Here is a 22342-nt window from a genome sequence, read left to right as displayed (position 1 = left end):
ACGGAATGGGATCGTAAGGTGCAACAAGGAAAATAAATCGCTTAGGAGAAGGTGTTAGGGAGCTTCCTTGACCAACAAGAATACGGGCCCTAGTCTTATTTAGCGTAGCCTAGTCTGCTGAGTCACAACGGTCACTTAGAAGTCACTGGTGTACTATCCATATTCGTGCAAGAACATACGCATTACTTGTATACATGCATATATACGTGCTGATATAGGTAATGTTGAAATATACCTACACATACACGCTCACATCATTACATACACAGACACAGCTCTCGGTTATCATGTTTTTGTTTTTGCTTGGAGGGAACAAATTGCGAGGTTCTGGCCTTTGATTCCTTCTTCCTTTCATAAAAAAAACTAAAGAATATTTCCATCCATCAGTAGACTCATTTAACCTACGAGTGTGGTAAGAAATATGTAGTTTTTCCCACCAAAATGAACTTCAGTTATAGCTACATTAAGCAAAATACGTACATTAGGCAAAATCTAAACAATTACACATACACAGAGGCTAGAAAATATATACTGTAGGTCTTTTCCCAATTAAATAGATATCCAAATGTGTGATAATTTTTGGGTGATAAGGGAGAGAGTTTCAGATGTTAAGACCATTAATAAAACCGAATATTGTAAGGCCTTTGGTTCCTTCTTCCTTGCATTAAAAAAAAAAAAAGTGGTATGCGATGGGGAGAAGCCATATTGATGGAGCTTGAACTGGTGTTATGTATGTATTACGTAAGAAAAAATGAGAATTCTTTTTTTTTTTTTACATTTTTAGTTGTGCACAAGTTTATGGATTTGAATACTGTTATGACTAGGAATAGAAATGAAGTGAATTTGTAAAAGTATATGAAACATCATCATCATCATCATCATCATAATCATCACGCTGTTTCTGTCATATTATTGCTCATCAGGCAGTTATTCAACATCATCGTCATCATCGTCGTCGTCGTCATCGTCGTTGTCGTTGTCGTCGTCATCATCGCCATCATCATCATCATCTCGCTGTTACTATCACATTTTTGTTCATCAGGCAACGTTATTCATCATCATCATCATCATCATCATCATGCAATAAACGTTATACATTTGCATCACACTAACACGAACCCGGGTACATCACAAACCCATCATCACATTTCCCTCTCAGCATCACCACGTTACGTCATCACAAGTACACTCCTGAGTCACACCGTAATTTAGGTAGCATGGGAGGCCCCGTAGCGCCTCTCCCTGTGCGATTTATTCTTAATCTCTCTCTCTCCCTCTCTCTCTCTCTCTAACTATCACATTTTGTCCTCGTCATCACCACCGCATCACAGCTGGGTGCGAGCAACATCACAAGCACACAGAACTAACTTCCCAGTAATGCCGACTCATCACATCATCATCACCACCACCACCACCGCATCACTAGAAGTCTCAGTGTACGACCTCTTCATCACATTTTACTCTCTTCATCACTACGTCATCACAACCGTATGGGGGTAACATCACACGCATAAGAAATGAAAACACGAGTGTTGTCTGTTACATCAATATCCTCTTATCATTACTAAACCTTATCTCACGGCACTGCTGTTATCATCACTATCACCACGCGAGAGCATACATCTTCATCACCTTCTGTGCATCATCGCCATCTTTGTTCATCTCAATCGCTGTCAGTCTGTCTAAATATGTCTATCTATCTATCTATATCGTCATCATCACCACCATCATCCATACTGTATAATCATCATCGTCATCATTGTTGTCATCATCATCGTCATCATCATCATCATCATCATCATCATCCTTCCTAACCGAGGCACCCCAACACGTTCTTTTTCCCCTTTATCTCATATCCTGTCAGCTTTATCTCTCATTCTACGTATTTCCACATCTTTCTTTATTCTCATCACTCTCACGCTTCTATCTACGCTCCTTATCGTTCTTTCATGTCATTCTTTACGCGTCTCATTCTTGTACGTTAATTATTCCACTTTCCTTCTTCTTTCGTCCACTTTGTGTCATTCTACTGTTGTTTTCACGATCATTCTCTTACTTGCTCATTCTACTTGCTTCAGTTTCTTTTTCACTCTTTATTTTCATTTTTACTTTGTGTGTGTGTGTGTGTGTGTGTGTGTGTGTGTGTGTGTGTGTGTGTGTGTTTCATTGTTCTTCCTACAAATTTCTATTCAGGTTTTTTCAAATTCACACAGTCCTCCTACATATATTCAAACCCTGATATATATATTTTTTCGTTCATTACTAACCCTGATCTTTCATTCTTCTGATTTCTTCCTCATTCTTAAACATTTTTTATTAAGTTAACATTAACGTACTCTGCCTGTCATTCTCTCAGTATTCATTTTTCCTCATTCTCTCCACATTTATTATCATTACAATATGGACTCCCGTTTTCTATGCATTAGGTATTATATTTATTTAACATCCGACATACACTCGTTTTCTTCCAAGTCCCACTACCACGCCCTCCCTCCCTCCCTCCTCCTTCCTCCCTCCCTCCTCCCTCCCCTCCTTCCTCCTCTCCCTCCCTCCCTCCCTTCTCCTCCGCTACCCTCCATTTCACTCTCTCACCGCCATCTTACATATCGTATCTGTTTTAATTACGTTCGCCTCTACCTCGTCACCGTTCACCCCTTGTTCACCACTGCTCCTGCCAGTTCACCGTACCATTTGTTCACCATATCATCACTCACCACTACATTCACCATTCTCGAGTCACCACAACGTCATCACCTTTATACTCCCGTCATCATACCTCTCGATATCCTTTCACCATATCCTCATGTCATCATTACTACTAAGCACCTCACCACTTCATCACCACACACCTCAAGATCCCCCCCCCTTCACCTTCATCACACAGTCATCAGCATTCTATGGATCATTCCATCATCATTCTGTTCACGATCACATCATCACTATTCACCCCCATTCACCACACGATCACTAAACTAGCTCCCAGTCATCACAAGTAAGAACATTTCACTCATCATTATTACTTTTTCTCCCTCACTTAACCGTTCAGCACTACTCATCACTTATACTCACCACCGTATCATCATTGTCATCACGTTTCGATCCTCACCAATCGCCTAATTTCATCACTACTCTTCACCTTATCATCACTGTCATCACTTTTTCTCGATCGCTTCAACTCATCACCTTATCATCACTGTCATCACCTTTACTCGATCTCCTCACCATTCAGCTCATTACTACTCATCACAATTCATCATTTTCCTCGGGATCACTTCCATTCATCACTGCTCATCACCACTTATCACCTTAACCCATTCACCACCACCCTAGACGATATTGTTGAAGGAAAGCCACCTGGGACGATTTTAATTCAGGAAAGCCACCTGGGACGATTTTAATTCAGGAAAGCCACCTGGGACGATTTTAATTCAGGAAAGCCACCTGGGACGATTTTATTTGAAGAAAGCCACCTGGGACGAGTTTGTTTAAGGAAAGCCACCTGGGACGAGTTTAAGGAAAGCCACCTGGGACTATTATATTAGAGGAAAGCCACCTGGGACGATATTATGTAAGGAAAGCCACCTGAGACGATTTTATGTCAGGAAAGCGACCTGGGACGATTTTATTTAAGGAAAGCCACCTGGGACGATTTTATTTAAGGAAAGCCACCTGGGACGAGTTTGTTTAAGGAAAGCCACCTGGGACGATTTTATTTAAGGAAAGCCACCTGGGACGATTTTATGTAAGGAAAGCCACCTGGGACGATTTTAAGGAAAGCCACCTGGGAGTGAAAAGGTTAATGACAGCCATATCAACCCCTCCAGTTGGAATGGTCACTCCTTGGCTGAATTAAGTCGTATTCAGATAGTAATATTAACAAAAAGAAATTAGTAACCGTAGTGAAAGTGTAAATAGAGGCTGTTGCTAATCCCTCCAGAGATTTCCTCCAGCCCAAAGTGTCATTCTAAGCTGAAAGAAATCGTCTCAGGGAAGCGAGATTAAGATAAAAAGAGTCATTAAGATTACAAAGACAAGTAAAATCGTTTGAAGGCAGCAAGATCGTGACGTCATCGAAGTGAGGTAGGAGGAGAGGGAGGTAGACACAAAAATCGTCCGTATGCAGCCAGATAACCCCAAACCCCAGCACACGCATCAAACTCTAACTCTTGCCTCGCAGTCATCACGCCCTGAATTATTCCCAGCCTTCATGGTTCAATCCGGTTCATTCCAGTTTCCGCCGTAGCGTTTGCCATTTATATTTACCGTTTCATCGCTCATTATTCGAATTTCCCCCACATCTCATGGCTACCCTGGGCGTGCATTTGAGCATCTGTTTCTCTCCGATCGTGTTGATTTGTGTAATTTATTCCTAAGAGTCATTATTGACGTGCTATGAAAAATTTTCCTTGTGTTGTAAGTGTATATCCTGTTTGAGTTGTACTTGGTATTTAGAGAAGCTGCTCGTGGTGACAGGCTATATGTTAGATGTTTCGTTGCGCATGTAATTTGTACAAATTGGAGAGAGTACATTAGCACAGTACTAATAGGTGTATCTAATTTGTACAACTTTTCGTGTCGTACATTATCATAGTCCAACCTAAGTGCATCCAATCTGTACAACTTTCATGCGTTAGGTTATAATACAGCATTATGTAACGCTTGGTAACAGCGGGGTAGTTGTTTTTATATAGTCGTAGGTGTAGTGGATGGTATGGATTTGTAGAGACGGCTTGGAATGCTAATCGATACGCCCTTCCTTGAGGCCTTTTTGCGTTCACCTCTTTATTATGTTATTCTCCTATTACGTAATATTAATATCGGTAATGTAAATCCGTTCTGTGATGCTGGGCGAATATTAGGGGCCGTGGCTTTGAATATTAGTGGGTCTGAAATCGGTTCATATTACGGAAACTGTTTTGACTCAGGTGGTGTGGCGAGAATGACTGACCCCCGAGGCCTCTTGTACTAACTCGTGGCTTGGGGGGGAGAGGAGAAGGACTAGCAGGAGGGAGGGATGGAGGGAGGGAGGTAATGAGAAGGAAGGAGGAGGGAGGAGTAGGGAGGGTTGGGTTAGCGGGAGAAGAAGGGGGGAGGGGTGATGGTGGTGGTGGCGGTGACGGGCTGTACTAGCGGGCAAAACTGTTGACAACACGCCCCGTGCTTGAGTTAATACCATTCTACTTTTTCGGGTCCCATTCCGTCGCTTCGGGCATTCATCAAAATCAGAATTGGGTGTAGAAGTGGTGTAGTTAATGGTGCATAGGTAGTGGTGTTAATGGTATGGTGTATATGGGGGTCGTGAGCGGTGGTGTAGGCGGCACGCTGCAGATGCTTCACGCCGCGACCCCCTCACACACCGACACTCACACCGCAACACACACACACATGTACACCCGCCCGCCGCTGCCGCCGCCGCCGCTCCCCTCCCTTCCCTACCTACCTACCTCTCGCGCTCTCTCTCGCTCTCCTCACGGGATTTCTCAACACTTGCATTTTCCGCCATATTCGATACCTCTCTTGTTGCTTTGCCTAGTTCTTATATCTGAAGTTTGGGCGAATGGAGTTGGAATCAGTGATCATGTTAACTAAAAATGGTATTGATGCTCAAATATTGGTCAGATCGGGATTTTTCATATTTGGGGATGATATACAATGTTTATTTGATAAGTAAGCGAAGTTAATTGTTAATTTGTGCATACTGTCGCAGAAATATTAACGTTGTCGGGAATGTGGCGTTTATTCCGTTAAGCGATGGTTGGCCTCCTCACTGGGACCAAGTTGGGGCTATACCAGGGGAACTAGAGGGTACTGACCTTTCATTCATAATTAGAATTTAGCCTGAAACATTGCTAATTGAATAGGTAGACATATGACACCTATTAATAAATGAGTTAGGAGGGAAGGAGTGATAAATAACAATAAACAAACTCAAGATTGACGTGCCAAAGCAAGTGTTACGAGAGCAAGGCAAAGACAAATATGAGAAATACAAAAAGTGTATCGTAAGTAATGGGAAAGTAATGGGTGTGAATGGTGGGGGCGGGTGTGCGCGGGAGTCCGTGCGTCCAGCGGGGCGGCCCCGTAGCCATTAACCGGAGACAAGGCGCCATGTTGGTCGTGGGCGCGCTCCGGATTATCTCCTAATTTTTGCCACATGTACGCTGCTTGGCTGGCGTGAGGTGTTACTCCGTTGGATTTTGTGCAGTGGAAGGTGTAGTGGAGGTTGTGGTGGGGGTTGGAGAGTCGAGTGTAGCATGCGAAGTGGAAATATCGCGCCTGACCCTACCAAGGAACAGTTTACGTTTCTGTTTGTTGTGAAATAGAATCGATATGGTTGTTGGCACAAATTCAGTCCTTGAACGATTGACCCCCACACTGTGTCACCATCGTCACTGAACCCCATCATGTGGGGTGTCATAGCAAAGCTTGTGAGTTGAATATTTACGTAGTGCAAGAATTAGAGGAGGAAAGATAACGGAGGGTGAGATAAACGGCGGAAAGTGAGGTGCAGCAGAGAAAGAGTTTACCGGCCGACAAAGGACGCAGTGCCTGATGGGAAGCCAGCTGATGGATGTTCCATACATTTTTTGGCTGTGCGGAAGTGCATAATACTAACTTTTTTCACGTAAATAAACAAGTAAATAAGGCATGGAAATTATAGTTACGATTATTTGAAGTGTGTTTACAGCCAGACCGGCGAAGATAAGTGAATAAGTTACAAATATGATAACGCTGGGAGCCTTTCCGCCATTACGAAGTCTGTCATGATACTGTTAATGAGTTTGTTGTGTGTACATGCTTAGGGCCAGAATCTTGAGAGGAAATGTTGATTAAATACGACTGAAGACAAACGTTGGGTGCCGGGAATGGGGCGTGGGGAGAGTTAGGGAGTGGAACAGGGCCGGAAATAAGGGGAAAAACGGGGGAAGCGGTGAGAGAGGAGACCGAGTTTGTCTTGAAAAGTGATTTTGGGTGACGCTTGCAGGAGGGGCGGGGGGGGGGGAGGGGGAGAGGGACTGAGTGTTGCTCACGGGGAGGTCACTATATTTCCGCTTCCTCTCTAGTTATTACGTAATAATAAATAGTTGCATGTACACAGACTAACCATATAATGCATATTTGAGGACATATTGATGGATTTGTAAGAGAAAAAGCGGGTTTAGAGGAGTTATAAGGGGGAGGAAAAAGATATTAGCTTAGAATAGGTAATAGGTGTCTGCGAGTGGTAGGGGGTGAGGGGGAGATGCTCTGGTCAGTCAACCTCGCGCGGGTGAAGCTTCATGCCGGGGAAGACGCTCGGCCTTTTTACACACCCGCTTTGTCACCAACTTATGCCTTGTGATGCCCTGAAAGCTTCCCCCAGTCGTATTTACATCGTGTTTGGTGCCCACGTGCGTCGATCAGCTGACTGAGGTGATCACATGGAGGAGATAGTGCCTGTGTTGTGTATTGTGCATTTTTCTCTTGTTCTGACTTCGACTTGCTTTAACTCAAGCTCAACATAAAGAAAATCACAGTTGTGTAGAAATCGTACTGCAGTATCGATTTAAATTGTGTTTAGTGGATAAGAGTGAAGAGGGTTGCACTATGAAACGAGAAAAGTAAGCCGTGAAAAAGAAATCTGGAGCAGTGTTGCCGTGTACAGCTTTGGATTTTTTTTTTTTTTTTTTCGCTCTGAGCGTGGAGAAAGTTTGCGTTGTGTGAACGAGGGATCCGTAGTGAGCAGAGGTCATGGTACTACCCTGGGATTTCGCTAGCAACAACAGCTTTTCCATAGTTGAGCTGGATGGGGAGCTTAAGAACGAGTGTGGAGCTTTGTGCTTATCTACCTACCTAGAGGCCTTGAGTTGCAGTGCCACAGTTTTTACTTTTGGTTGGTTGGTGCAGTTTAACTTGATTTAACGTTGGAATGCTATTATTTTGCCATATTTTTAAGAGTTCCTTCACTATTATTTCCAAATCTACGATTAAATAAGCTCATACTGTGCCATATATGTGTTTTCTTGAGAGGCCTTGAGTTGGAGTGCCAGTTTTTTACGTTTTATTCGTTGATGCAGTCTACATGATTTCACAATAGAATATTATGATTTTACCATAGTTTGAAGATTTTTTTTTCAGTATATACGAATTTACAATATTTAGTGGAGAGTGAGGTTACTACCGTATGTCTTTCTCCGTGAGGCCTTGAGTTGCAGTGCCACGGTTTTACTTTTGATTGGTTGGTGCAGTTCCAACAGTTGGAGTATGATTTTAGCCACTTATTTTTTTCTTTAATACACAATTACATTGATTTTTAGAACTTAATTTCCTGATAATTCATTTCTGACTTTTGTTTTAGTATGGCAACTTAATACTTTATCGTAAGTAACAAATTCAGTTTAATATTGATTCTCAGCTAAATTTCTTTGGAGTCTCTCGCAGGTTACTTAAATGTTTGCAGTTACAGTGTGAGCTTAAGTTGTACATTTTGGCTTTGCTTTCAGATTTGTTATGGTAGATTGCGAATTATTGAATGTTAGATCGAGGTAATCTTTAGTTACCGTACTACTCTGTGGTATATGTTCATTATTTCCCTTGTAGGTTTGCTGTTTGTTTTTATTTTTTCTTGATTCAGTAGGTTTAGTCCATTTTATTTCAATATGTAGGCTACTTGTCATGCTTATGCAAAGTTATATGGCATTTACAGTATGGATGTTAGTCTAATGTCTTACAAAACGAAGGTAACAAATTCCATCCGGTAATTTGAAAGTACAGTACAGTATTTTTTTTTGGGGGGAGAGGGGAGGTTATTGCATTCTTAGCTTTTACTATTTAGCTAGTCCCTGTTCTTTCTGTGGAGCCACTTGTTGCTGATCACGAAATTATTTTCAATATTTTCTGTTATAGCCAGTATGTGTGTGATGATGGTTTTACTTACCAGTCATTTTTAAAAACATTCTTAGCAGCTTTTGCTCAGTTTTATGGGTGAGAGCTGTTGCGTAGGTAACTTAGTAACTATGATGTGTACAGTAAAATGATATAACATTAATCTGGGTACAGGTATGTGTACCATATGTCATCATTTATAACAAATATGGCCCAGGCAGTACTGCATTAGGCTATGAAGATTTATGAAGAAATTTGCGTATGTGTTGTCAGAGTATACATGCGGTACAATGTAACGTATGTCGTACAGCAGAACTGTATGTTGCTGGTTTTAGCTATATTACCGGAATAGAAGCAAGATACTTTACCGTATACCGCTTGCATTCTGGTTATCGGTACTAAATGAAGGGAGACTGGGAGAGTGCAAATGGGTAAAGTTGTGTTTGTAGAGAGCACGTAAAACGTTTTTCTCAGCCGTTAAGCGAGAGTACACCCTTGAGATTTTCAGAGTAAGAATCTAGTAATTACAGTACATAAACTTAATTTCTGAGAAATAAAAAAAAGTATTAGCCTGAATTATTTGAGATGCCACTTCAGCTTCACAAGTTCCTGTGACGTTCACTTCACTAGTTACTTTTTTTGGGGAAATCGTTTATTGATAATGTATGCATTACCTCTTACCCTTGTTTGTCAGTACTTACCCAAGATTTTGTCTTGTTTATATTTCAGCAGCCCTGACAGTTACGGTAGCTCCCGAAACAATACCTGCATTTTATTTTTATTTTTTTTTAGTAAATCCATTTTTTACTGGCAAAGTACATTATTTCATTGAATGTACAGTAGTCAAACCAGTTTATACAATGAAAGGAGTATTCATGTAGCACGGTAAATCATGTTTCCCTCATCAGTGAAGTACGGTACCCTATGGCTATAAACAGTACTGTGCCCTGTTTTGTTACTTGAGATTTTCATTTTACCATATCTTATACCCCTAATAATCATACCGAACAACCCTTCAGCAAGAGCTTCCTTCTTCAGTCAAGCTTTTCATATGTTGTAAAGACTTATCAGATCTTTTAAAAAGTATCAGTATACATGTGGTTGGTGATCTTTTAAAGATTATTGGTATAGCCCACATTAGGTTGGTACTGTGCAGACAGTAGACCTACAAGTAACATTACGTTGATTTTGTAACATCCATTATCCTCTTTATTTAAAATAGTACGGTAGTAATTACCATTACCAGTTTGTGTATATTTTACACACACAGTATAGTTCTGACACCAGGGTAATCCCTTTGATGACACAACTTCCTTTGAGTGCTGTCTTGAGTTCTTCCCATTATATCTTAGGTACATAGCCATGAATAAATGTAGCTACAGTATGGTACCGTATGTGATTCCCTGTAGGTTTGCCTTGTGATCAGGATTTTACTTGTTTTCCCAAAGTGTTGCCTTTGTGATCTGGATTTTACTTGTTTTCCCCCAGTATTGCCTTGGCTGACCAAACTGAGATGCTATGGGTCATCCTAATGTCATGGACTTTACCCAATTTTGTCTGCTTTATACTGTAGCTACCAGTGCAGGATTCATTGTGTAAGTGACGGTAGAGTCCATGCTTATACTAATGGTTTGCATCTGTAAATATGTTCATTTATGTGTATATGCTTATAGCCTGACCTGGCACTCTAAACCTAAATATGAGAACCATTAATTTTTGCCATCATATAAGTGTCAAGATCCTGCAAGCAGAATACTGATTGTAGCTGCCAGAGTTGCTATACAGTATGCTACTGTACCATGTGCTGTTAAAAGTACCTTAATATTTGCAACTGGTTTTTCTTGGAGGGAGTGATCAGTTCTCTGTAGTAAAATAATGATGAGGGTGGAATTAACCATTGTTACACGGTTAGGCTCTGGTAATGTTAGGACTACAAGTTGACTGCATACAATATTTAACAAGCCTTAGAATCCCCAGAATGTTGAAATATACCGTAGCTGTCATAACCCATTAGCAGTAAAGCAAGAGCCGAAAGATAATTACTGGTTTTTGTAACTCGGTTGTAACTATCAACGAATGAAACTTGGGTACAGTACAGAATAGTCTATGTTGCTGCTAACGTGAATCAGTCTACTGCACCTTCCACTTCTCAAAATTTGATTGCATTAATGTATTTATTTATCTGCAGCTGAAGGACCCAAGGACAAGTGCATCATCACTGTTTGGAAAATGAAGCATAGTGATTAGTGAGAAAATGTGTGTAGCTGATTAAATGTGAAGAAAATGACTGACATAATATAGAAGTGGTCTTTCCTTACATAGGAATGAGAACATTCATAGTGTAGTGCAAGTGTCAAGTAATCATCGCAACCATGGATCTCAGTGTTAGGTAAGCAAGTTATATGTTTGTGCATGTATTTATGAACAAGACTGTATGGTAGCATATCTTGTTCATTTGGTGTTATTTTGTGGTTTAGTACCATAGTTATTGATATGTTTTGATAGTGTATAAGAAAATGAGATGGGTGTACCTTTTGTGTGTGTGTTTGTGTGTGTGTGTGTGTGTGCGCGTGCATGCGAGCGCATTTATCATCACATGTAAAATGAATGATTATGATTAAATAGTTGTTGTAGTAGTTGTTCCCTAGGCAGTCTGGCTGAACAGCCCCGAGTCCCCAAGGACGGCAGTGGTCGAGGCCAGGCTTTCCCACAGAGCTCTCAAGGAATATATGTTATGTTGTTGGTGCATGCGATTATGTGCAATGCAGTCTTCCATAATGTGCTTAAAAGTATGGGGTGCTGTGCTGCATCCTGGACAAGCATCAGTGATGGAATTATCCAGCCTCTTCTGATAACTCAAGAGGGCTGGATGATGCCCACATCTCAGCCTGGCCAGGTGGACCCTGTCCTCATGAGGGAGGTAGGATTCAGAAGGATGGATATCAGGAGGCGGTACATGCAGCTGTGTGTCGTCTTTGAGTGATTGAATGGAGCGGCGAGTGATTTGAGCATGGATATGCTTTGGAAGCTGGTTTTAGGCGGCCGAAGGGGGGGAAAGATGACAGTATTTGTGCATGATATCGTGTGCTGGGTGTTGTTTTGATGTTCCATGGTGTGTGTGGATGTGCTGCCATGTAGTGTAGTGGATGGTGTGAGTTTGTGGAGGCTGTGGCAAGAATTTCTGTGCCACTCATGTCAAGATGATACTGTACTTGACTTTGAGGACTTTGGTGGTCATGGTGGAGGTGGTCTCTAGGTGTAGTAGCTGTGCAACCTATGATTATTTTTAGGATCTTGTTCTGTAGGGTGTTGTAATGTGTTTTAGTGAAGTTAGAAATCCAGGCAGGGCTCGCAAAGTTCATCACTGAATTTGTACCCAGATATTGTTTAAATACTGTGGCGGTGGTTTCCTTGTTGTGTCCAAATGTATGGGCAAGTGACCGTAAGGCGTTGAGTCTTGGTGTTACCATAATCAGTTTTTAATGTTTGTGTTGTGTTGATTAAATGACAGTGATGTATGTTACACCAAGGATTTTGTGTGTGTAGGCCTGTGTGGTAGGGGAGTATTGTTTATGGTGAGGTGTGAAATGTGACAATGTTCTGCTGTCCACTTTGTGAGAAGGGTCACTGTAGACTTGGCTAGGGCTATTATGAGTGTAGCGGACCGTTCGTGTAGTGTTTTGAGGTAAGGTTGGAGGATGTGTGCGGCTGTGTTTGCATTTTGGTGTGTACATATAGCTAAGTGTTGTGTCATCTGCATAGGAAGCTACGTGTATTTTTGGTGCATGGGCTATGGTTATGTCGTGCATGTATAGGTTAAAGAGTGTAGGGGACAAAACAGATCCTTGGGGGATGCCATTTGTGAAGTTTATGATGTTCAGTGACCGACTGGCAATTGTTACATGTACACTTCTGCCTGCTAAATAGTTTGCCAGTCATCTTTTTGTGTTGTTGTGCATGATTGTGTTGAATATTTTGTTTGTGAGGTTGTGGCAGGGGATTGCATCATGAGCTTTGCTGATGTCTAGTATGACTAGGAGTGTTCTGTGTGGTGGTCTGTTTGAATTGATGCCATCAAAAACTCTTTGTGTAAGGTCTGCAAGCAGACATGGGGTCTATTACTGGGTTTCTGTTACTATTACTGTTACCATTATTTTCAATTATTCTTTCATATTACTATTACTTTAGTGGTTATCTATTATATTACCATTATTAATACTTGATCATCTATTACTATTACTATTAATATATTATTTGCAATAACAGTAGTTATTTCAATATAAAACGGCTATCATATTCATTATTGTTGGGAGGCTGTCCCACATAATGCACAAGTATATCTTGATCATTTGATGGCTAGTAGGCCACTTTCCATTCTGCATGGTCTCCTGTGGTGTACCTGCATCATGGAGAGCAGCCAAAAGAGAACTGTGGTATAAGGTGAGAACGTTATTATAAATGACAAAGGGTAACCAGTACTGATATTTGTTTCAAGTAGATCACTACAATTTCAAGGACTGTATTATAGCCATTGGCCAGTGAGGTACTGTATTACATTATATTGAAAGAATAAGTTGCCACGTGTAACATAAGTTCTTGGAAACACAAATTCATATGTAACAAATTAAACTTCTGCTTAGTTCAATTTTTTTTTTTTTTTTTATGTATAATGCTGCATTATTTAACATGATTGAAGGAAAAATGCCACACTACATATTTGTGGAAAAATATCATCCTAAGTAACTGACCAACAGGTAACTAAGGTGAGAAGTCTGTTTTGATTGACAGTTATCAATAGGTTGACATTGCATATATAATTTATTCTGTTGACACTTGAAGACTTAGTAAATAAGTGTCTGTAATAGGAAAGTAATATACTGTTATCTACATCTTTGCATTCTATTACTGTTACAACCATGATTTTTAATCTATTACTGTTACTCTGAAAACCTTGTAATAGTCTGCAAGTATTACTATTACTAAATATTACTATTACCCCATGTCTGTCTGTAAGAAGAGTGTTTGTGGAGTGTAGCAGCCTAAAACCATGTTGTGATGGGGCTAGGGGGATGTGAGGTGTTACTGATTGTAATACTGGTCATGCAATGACTTTGGAGGGAATGCAGAGGAGTGTGATGGGGGAGTGTGAGGAAGGTAATGTGGGATCTTTGTTGGGTTTGGGGATAGTGATGATAGTACCATGGTTCCAGATGTTTGGTATTACAGTATGTTGTGTGAGTAGCTGTAGCTTGATATGTTGGCGAGTACTTGTATGCCTTGTGGCCCGAGTTTTTTACGATGTATGTTGCTTATGTTGTCTGGGGCACAGGCAGGTGAGTGCTTATGGTTGCTAATGATGTGCTTCATCTGGTTGTAAGTGAAGGGTGCGAAGTCTGGGCCTGTTGGGAACTGTCTCTTGCATTGGATGACACGTCAGTTGTCGCAGTGGGGTTTAGATGGCTGACGTGAAAAGTGATTGCTGAGAGTGGTTATTGATTGTTTGAGGGTATGGTGTCTGTTGTTGTTGTTTGTGATGGTATGTATACAGCAAGTTATTCTGTGGCAGGCAGGTGAATAATGTGGGTAGCAGTGTAGCAGTGCCAATGCTGTATTGTACTTCATTGCATGAACTTGTAAGGTGTTCGTTTATATGTTGTATTTGATGATAGTCTCTCTCTCTCTCTCTCTCTCTCTCTCTCTCTCTCTCTCTCTCTCTCTCTCAGCCCAGAAGGGAGAACATTGTTTCTTCTATTAAATGTCTTTTCCCTGCTCAGCATAATAAGCAAGCCTCATCCTACAAGGTGAGCATCCCTTGCAGATTTAGTCATCAATTTACTCAGTATCCTACAGTATTAATGTTTTTTTACTGCATTTTTGAAACTGCAGGCCTAATGGTCAATATGAAGTACTGATAACCTGGAGTGTATAGTAGATTTATAGATAGCTAATGACTTACACATGGATGCAGCAAAGGGTAACTACCAGTCACTGTGTGTACTGTACAGTATCTTGGGTCCAGTATCAGTAACTGAATATCCAGAGCCATTGTGGAGCTCCCTCGAAAGTAATGGAAGAGCATTGTTAGAATTCCTGGTGCATCTGTAATACTGCATTATTTTTGTCATTTTATGTGTGACAATTTGGTACAAGTATTCTAGTCATTTACAACACTGGGTGGTAACCATATAACCAAACCATACGTGCTCCCTACGTGTCAACAGATGGGCTGGTGGAGGGTTAGTGTCCCTCCCCGTAAAACAAATAACTCTAAGTCAAACAGCCACCCCTTACGGGATTATGGCATCTGGATATAGATAGGTAGATAGATTCTAGTGTTTGTACGTTAACTGATCCTGTACTGTACGTATGTAATGGTAAGCCTTTCAGTATTATTTTAGTTGGAGAACCATCTTTTAGTGAAAAACTTAATGAAGGATACCATATACTGTACAGTATCATGAGTATGGGAACTCCTCTAGTTCAGGAAGGTAGTGAAGTTGAAGATAGTGAGAATATAATACTTTACTGTTGCTTTTTCACTGCATAGTACTGTACCAGTGTACCAGTACAGTACCAGCAACTAACTTTTTTCTTATATTAATGTTTTATTGGTTACCTTAACTCCTTTAACATCAGATGGCTTTCCTAAGAAGAATAAAATAATCTGAAGGTGGAACAGCTAAAAATTATGCCATCCTATTAGGCTAAAAGGATTGATGAAGTTTTTCACCCCCTCATTAAAAAAAAAAAAAAAAAAAAAAAAAAAAAAACAGACTGAAGTTGTCCTCCTCTTGCAGTCCACCAACCTCTTATCTCTGTTGATAGGGAGGGACTTTGATGTTTTTTTAAACTACAATAAAACTACTCAGTGATATCAGTGCCACCACTTCGTCATCCTTCTCCATCACCAATTGGTCACCTAATAGCAAAAGACAAAATACTGTAAAACAAAGTAATAGTACTGAAGAGGTTATAGGTTGGAACAGAAGTTAGCTAAGCAGCCAGAGTATTACTTTACTACATTGCTGTACGTTTGCTCTGATTTTCTCTAGTGTTCACATCTAAGGAAGGGACATTGAATGCTGATGTTAAGCTGTCATTTTTGTCCAGTAGACTACTTCACTGATACTGTAAAATTTAGTAGTACTGTAGTTGCATATGAAATCCCCTGCTTGTCATTGTATACTCACTGTGGTACCATATTATAACATGGGGAGAGAGAGAGAGAGAGAGAGACTGTAGCTAGGCTACTGTGTGTGATATGGTATACATTTATTTACAGTAATCTTTTAACAGAAGTTTTTTGCACCAAATGGGAAGGTACCTTTGGAACATTTTAAGTTTTTTTCAGTCTACAGTACAGTAGTAGGTACAGACCTGGTACCTGTACATAATGTGGGATTCATAGCTAACATTTATTTTGCACTATTCATGTGATCCCTATCTCCAGTCATATCAGTTGAACAATGCTTTGGATCTCCCACCTCATACGAGTAAATGCTTAGTGTGGTACGGTTCATATGGTACAGTACAGGTACTGTGTGTATACAGGTATAGTAAAACCTCACTATAACAGACTCATTAGGGCCCAAGCCTTTCCGAAAAAGTGAAATTCTGATAAAAGCAACATCCAGACTCTCCCCTGCCAACCCAGATTTTTTTACGTTACCATATATCAGACACTTGTCTGGATTGCATCAACAGTTTTTAAACTGTTTTCACTACTATTGCAGTACTGTACTGTATTATACATTTACAACAATAATCAAATGGTATAATATATATAATAATATTGTACTGTACACTGATGAACATATTTTTTATTGATGTTATTGTGGTGAACATTTCTGAAGTGGTCAGGCAGTCCTGACTGCTGCTGGCTTTCTCGGACTTTCTCTGATATATATACAATATTAGAATTTAGTCTGGTAGCTTCTTGATTCTGACAGAAGCGAATTCTAGTCTGTTGAAGTCCTTTATGTCAAGGTTTTACTGTTTTGTGTGTATGAAGCAGGGTATGGTATTTTTGAACATTTTTATAATGCCAATACTTTTTTTTATGGACATAGGGGATTTACTGGTTTATATACCATATACTGCATACTACATATTGTATATATATATATATATATATATATATGGTAGCCTTTATAATATTAAGGTGCCCCTTTTCTTGCCTATACCAGTACAGCTCTTATGCCATCCATGTTATACATAGCTGTTGTAAATAGGCTATACTCCATAACAGTCACACTTGTTGGAGTACTGTACTAGTTTGTGATTGCCCTTTATCTATGAAATACTGCCCATACATGTTGGGTTCAACTCTTACACTTGTTCCTTCCACTGAAATTCACTTGCCAGCTAATTCTTCCTTTGTCTGTCTCCTTCCTCCCAACTTGGGTGCTTCCCTTTTCAATCCTGAATTCCATAACAGCCAGTAATTCTCTCAGCACTGAATGCCTTTCATGTAGCCATGATTGCTCTTCACCATGTTATGCCTCCTTACGTCATTGCACATGTTCCCTTCATTGTCAGATGAGCATAGGGCTTTTATTCATATTCCCAGCAGCATCATAATGAGAGTCTGGCAGCATCCTTATGTGTCATCCTCCTCTTCCATCTACAGCTGTAACTGTGTGTATTTTCTCTGAATTTTTACATCCTCCCAGGAAGTACACTACATACAGTAAGATGGCTGTGACACTAAAATCTTCAAAACTGCATCCCTATTGCATTGTGCTATTCATCCTTTGTCAGCACTCAAACTGTAAATTGTCCATAATTTTTCTGCTGTGCACTTGGAAAGCTTCCCCTTGCAACATTACCTATTACCTCTCTTGTGAAACACTTCCTGTTGCTAGTTATTCTGTCCACATGGCAATGGCTTCTCAGTGGAGCTTCTCTTCATCCATTTCAATATGCCACACTACATTGCTGCAACAGTACTTTTTCCTTTTAACATAGTAGATTTTCCGTTTATACTGGCACCCTACTGTTGTTTATTCCCTCTAAATTTTTCCAGTTCTCCCATATCTTATGAATTGAGGAAACAAAACCGGGAGAAATTATCATAAGCACCCAGTGCAGTGTGCCATAGCCTACATCCATTTTCTCGCCACACAAGCCTTCAAAATTCTTTGCCTTCACCTTGCCAATGTAATCATCCTTACAGATTTGCTAACATGCTGCCTCCTTTGTTAATGTGCAGTATCATACTGGTATATGACATATTAACCTGTCAGATCATCCTTTCTACACTATCGTCAGACTAGGTCACAAGCACACTTTTCACCTTCCTGTCAAATTCAGTCTTTCAGTATCACCATATCATTTAGGTACAGTCTTCTACCACAGCTTTCATGTAGCGAGATGGTTCCTGCCATGACTTTCATATATTCTTCAGTAGTCTGCATCACTCCCATTTATGTAACTGTCACTTGTGATGTTCACAAAACTAATGTCTTACACTTTTACACCCACAAACAGTCCTCCTGGTGTGTCGGTACTTTAATGCCTGTTCCTTATCAGACCTTTCATAGCACCAGCCATTGGACTTTTTGCTTCCTTTTCTCATTGCTATCACTGCAGCAAAGTACCCAGTTAGCCACAGACCTCCATGTTACATCCTTTTTCATCCACCAACATATCACATTGTGTGAATTATCCTGTGTTATTGATTCACTAAGTTTCATAATCCCTTGTTGTCCATTGTGTTGTACATGGTGGTGTTCATGATTCACTTGTTCCATTCTTCAGTCATGTTTTCAATCCTAGTTCTTCCATATTTACTGCATATAGGCTAACAATTGAACAAACTTAGTCTTTGATATTTTTTAGACTAGCTTCAGTTGCTATTATTTTAGTCTGTGTGTACAGTCATTGGTTAGTCTTTTTCATCTCCACTGGTACATCTCTATTCATTTAGGTTTTCTGGCACATTTCCCCTGAACAGTTCAGTACTGTATCAACCACTGTATTTTATCATTGTCGAATATACTGTACTGTACCTTGTAAACACTTGACTCCTTCCCTTTCTCAGAGCTTTTTACAAAACTCTTAATTTTTGCCATTTAGCTTCCAGGTTTTATATATTCTTTGTCTTTGTAGTCCTTCTTTCTTCCTCCCTTCCCCCGAACACACTTATCCATGTTGATACTGTAATTGCCATTCGTTCATCATTCCCATTTATCAGTTCTCCATAAGTCTTTCCACTTTTTTTTTTTTTTTTTTTTTTTTTTCCCCTGAGGTGTTCTGTCATTACCGTAGATGGTCTAGTTTTTTTTTTTTAATGCAAAGAAGAAGGAACCAAAGGCCACAAGCCTGCAATTATTGTTCCTTCCAAGAGGAAAAACAAAATACTGTACAAGAGAGAGCCAAATTCAAGATCCGATCATTTCGAGATGCCTGGACACACTGCGTTTGAAAGACTGGAGATCATAGGAAGCAGGAAACACAGACAGAGGGAGACAGTTCCAGAGTTTACCTGTTGCATTAATGAAGGACTGGGAGTAACGGTTAACTTTTGCTTTAGAGAGTTGGACCGAATTGGGATGAGAGTTTGCTGCTAGACGGGTGCTACGCGCCCGTCGTAGAGGTGGAGGAATACATGCAGACAGTTCAGAAGAGCAGTGACCATTGAAGTAGTGATAGAAAAGAGATGAAGATGCAACAGTGCGACGAAGAGACAGAGGTTGAAGGGAGTCAGTAAGAGGAGGAGAGTTAATGAGATGAAAAGCCTTTGACTCCACCCTGTTGAGAAGAGCTGTATGTGGAGAGCCTCTCCACACATGAGAGTTGTACTCCACACAGGGGCGGATAAAACCCCTGTATAGAGTTAACAATTGTGCAGGAGTAAAGAAGGAACGGAGTCGGCTTAGCACACCTAATCTCTTGGAAGCAGATTTTACAAGAGATGTAATATGATCTTTCCAAGACAAGTCCCGAGCAAATGAAACCCCAAGCATGTTCAACGATGATGCAGGATTAAGTTGAGCATCATTAAACATTAGTGGGTATACCTGTGGAAGATGTTGTCAGATTGATAGGTGTAAAAACTGAGTCTTTGATGCATTAAAAACAACCAGATTATTTTTACTCCTGTCAGAGATACGAGCCAAGTCAGACATTAGGTGTGCCATAGCCTCATCCCTTGTTTGTTGAAGTAACTGCTGAGATGGACATTGCAGGAACCGAATGGAAAGGTGAAGGGTGGAGTCATCAGCGTATGAGTGGATAGGGTTAGATGTTCATTTCATTCATTGCCAGACGCCATGTATCCCAAACGGGGTGGCCAAGGGCTTAGAGTTAATTGTTTTACAGGGAGGGGCACTAATCCTCCACCAACCCCACTTGACACGTAGGGTTAGATGTACAGCTTAGAAAGTCATTGACGAATAAGAGGAAGAGAGTTGGTGATAGGACAAAGCCCTGAGGAACACCACTGTTGATAGATCTAGGAGAAGAACAATGTTTGTCTACAACAGCAGCTACCGGTATAGAATGACCAGGGTATCACTTATTTATGCACATTGATTCCCACAGATTTCCATTTCTTTCCAAAACTGTTTATTTTTTTAAAAAAATTGCATTGATATCTTGTCCAAACTGTTCTGGCTCATTCTTTCTTTCATGTTCAACTTTTACTGGTATGCTTCATATGCACAGTTTTAGCTGTTTCATCTGAATTCAGTTTTGCCACCACATCATTTATGTTTGGTGGCTCAGAAGTCAGGACAAAGCCCTCTTGCATTTTAACTTTCTGCATAGCCTGGACATCTAGAGGTGAAATATAGCAGTCAGAGTAGTGTCCTTGCTATGTGCGCATTGATTCAAATCTCCCAGGTGTGACTTGGAAGAATTTTGGTATTGTAATAGTTACCGGTAAATGTAGCTTTGCTTGGTTTCCTGACCCAAAGTGTCTTGGACTACGGTAACTTGTACCCTTTTGCTGTGAATGGATTGATATACAGGGTGGCTTGTGAACAGCACAGTCAGCTAATGTGGACATGGTTGTAGCAGTGGGAGTTGAAATTGAGTAAAATGGTGCAGGGTAGATACACTGATAACACTGATGGAGCGTTCCCTGCAACAGAAAATACCCAGCAGAGTGGAATTGGAGCATTATTTATGGGCCACCCTGTATGGTTAGCTTCTGTATTATTTTTATTTATTTATTCACGTATGCTGGTATATATTTATTTATTTTTGTCCCACAGTACCATTGTGGTCATCATAATTATCCTATATTCATTAGAGGTGGGGAGCTGTAGAGCAAGCCTTCTTGATCTCTTGGAACACGAATTAGCTAATGGATAAAGAAATACAGTATACCTTGTTAGTCTAGTCTCTCCCCATCTATGTTGCAGCAGATACAAGGTTACATGCAATACAAGAGGTGTGTGAAGCAGTCCCATATTCCTGTGCCAATACAGAAATGTGCAGAGAAGGGTGACTAGTACCTTCCTTGTTTACTAAATATTTTGCTGTTTAGTCCTGAAGAGTACAGTGTAAATATAGCATGGTACAGTAGTATTCTGCATCTCAAGTGAATTGTAGTGGATAAATCCACCACTAATCACTAGAGATGGCTACTTGTAGATAGAGTGATACCATATATCACATCCAGTTGAGCTTGGGGACATAACAACACCGTTGTAAGATGGAATAGGCTTTATGGAAACCTGGATGAGGCCAAATCTATATTTAAAAAAAAAAAAGAAAAAAAAAGTTTTACAAACTCATGAATGAATGGTTCTGACTGAGGAAACATGCAATATGGGATGTAGTCAGTGAATTTCACTGGGACAGGTTATAAGTCCAACACACACAGGATGTTGAGCTGTTTCACATGTGTACAGTAAATATATACCAGACAGTAGGCTATATGGTAAGTATATATGTGCTTTATGTTGTAGGGGTAGGGTGCAGTTTTGTGTGTGTGTGTATACATTAGGCTATGCAGTACCTTATAGTATTATGTGTACCATACTGTAGCTTGTGTTTGTGTGAGAATATGGATAGGTGGTATAAACAGTGTAGTCTAGCTAGACTCACCCTGTTTGACCTTTCAAGCTGTGTTGGAGTTGTTTGCAAGTGGGTGTTTTCATCTGAGTGGCTAGGCCTTTCGGGCCCAGGTTGATGATTGCGTGGTTGATGATGCAGATTTTTATTTGCTTTTTATATCAGTGTTATTATTATTTTTATTATTATTATATTATTATTTATTATTATATAACCAAACCATACGTGCTCCCTACATGTCAAGTGGGTTGGTGGAGGGTTGGTGCCCCTCCCTGTAAAACAAATAACTCAGAGTCAAATGGCCACCCCATACGGGATTATGGCGTCTGGCAATAGATAGATAGATAGATTATTATTATTATTATTATTATGATTATATTATTGTTATTGTTGTTGTCATTATTGCTCTATTATTGTTGTAGGCCTTTTTTTTTTCTTATTTTGGGATGATACT

The 22342-nt window shown here is 40.2% G+C and overlaps 1 protein-coding gene across 7 annotated transcripts in view; it reads left to right on the top strand.

The window, feature by feature from the left end:
• The first annotated feature begins 6099 nt into the window (after positions 1-6099).
• Positions 6100-22342, top strand: part of simj (transcriptional repressor p66-beta simjang) — a 68515-nt gene continuing 52272 nt past the window's right edge. The window contains exons 1-2 of one of the 7 annotated variants that reach the window (XM_080277424.1): positions 6100-6156; positions 11054-11254. In XM_080277424.1, the coding sequence (XP_080133550.1) occupies positions 11238-11254 (17 nt within the window). In that variant the 5' untranslated portion in view covers positions 6100-6156; positions 11054-11237. Of the gene's footprint in view, positions 6180-7283; positions 7414-7813; positions 7874-11053; positions 11255-22342 lie in introns of those variants that run through there. The other 6 variants (XM_080277425.1, XM_080277426.1, XM_080277428.1 and 3 more) reach the window with 6 other exon arrangements.

This window comes from Coenobita brevimanus, chromosome 69, assembly GCF_032717465.1.
Source record: "Coenobita brevimanus isolate Jiangsu-jjx chromosome 69, ASM3271746v2, whole genome shotgun sequence".
NCBI lineage: Eukaryota > Metazoa > Arthropoda > Malacostraca > Decapoda > Coenobitidae > Coenobita > Coenobita brevimanus.
Note: the sequence above shows the minus strand (reverse complement) of the source record. Positions and strands in the feature narration are given on the sequence as shown.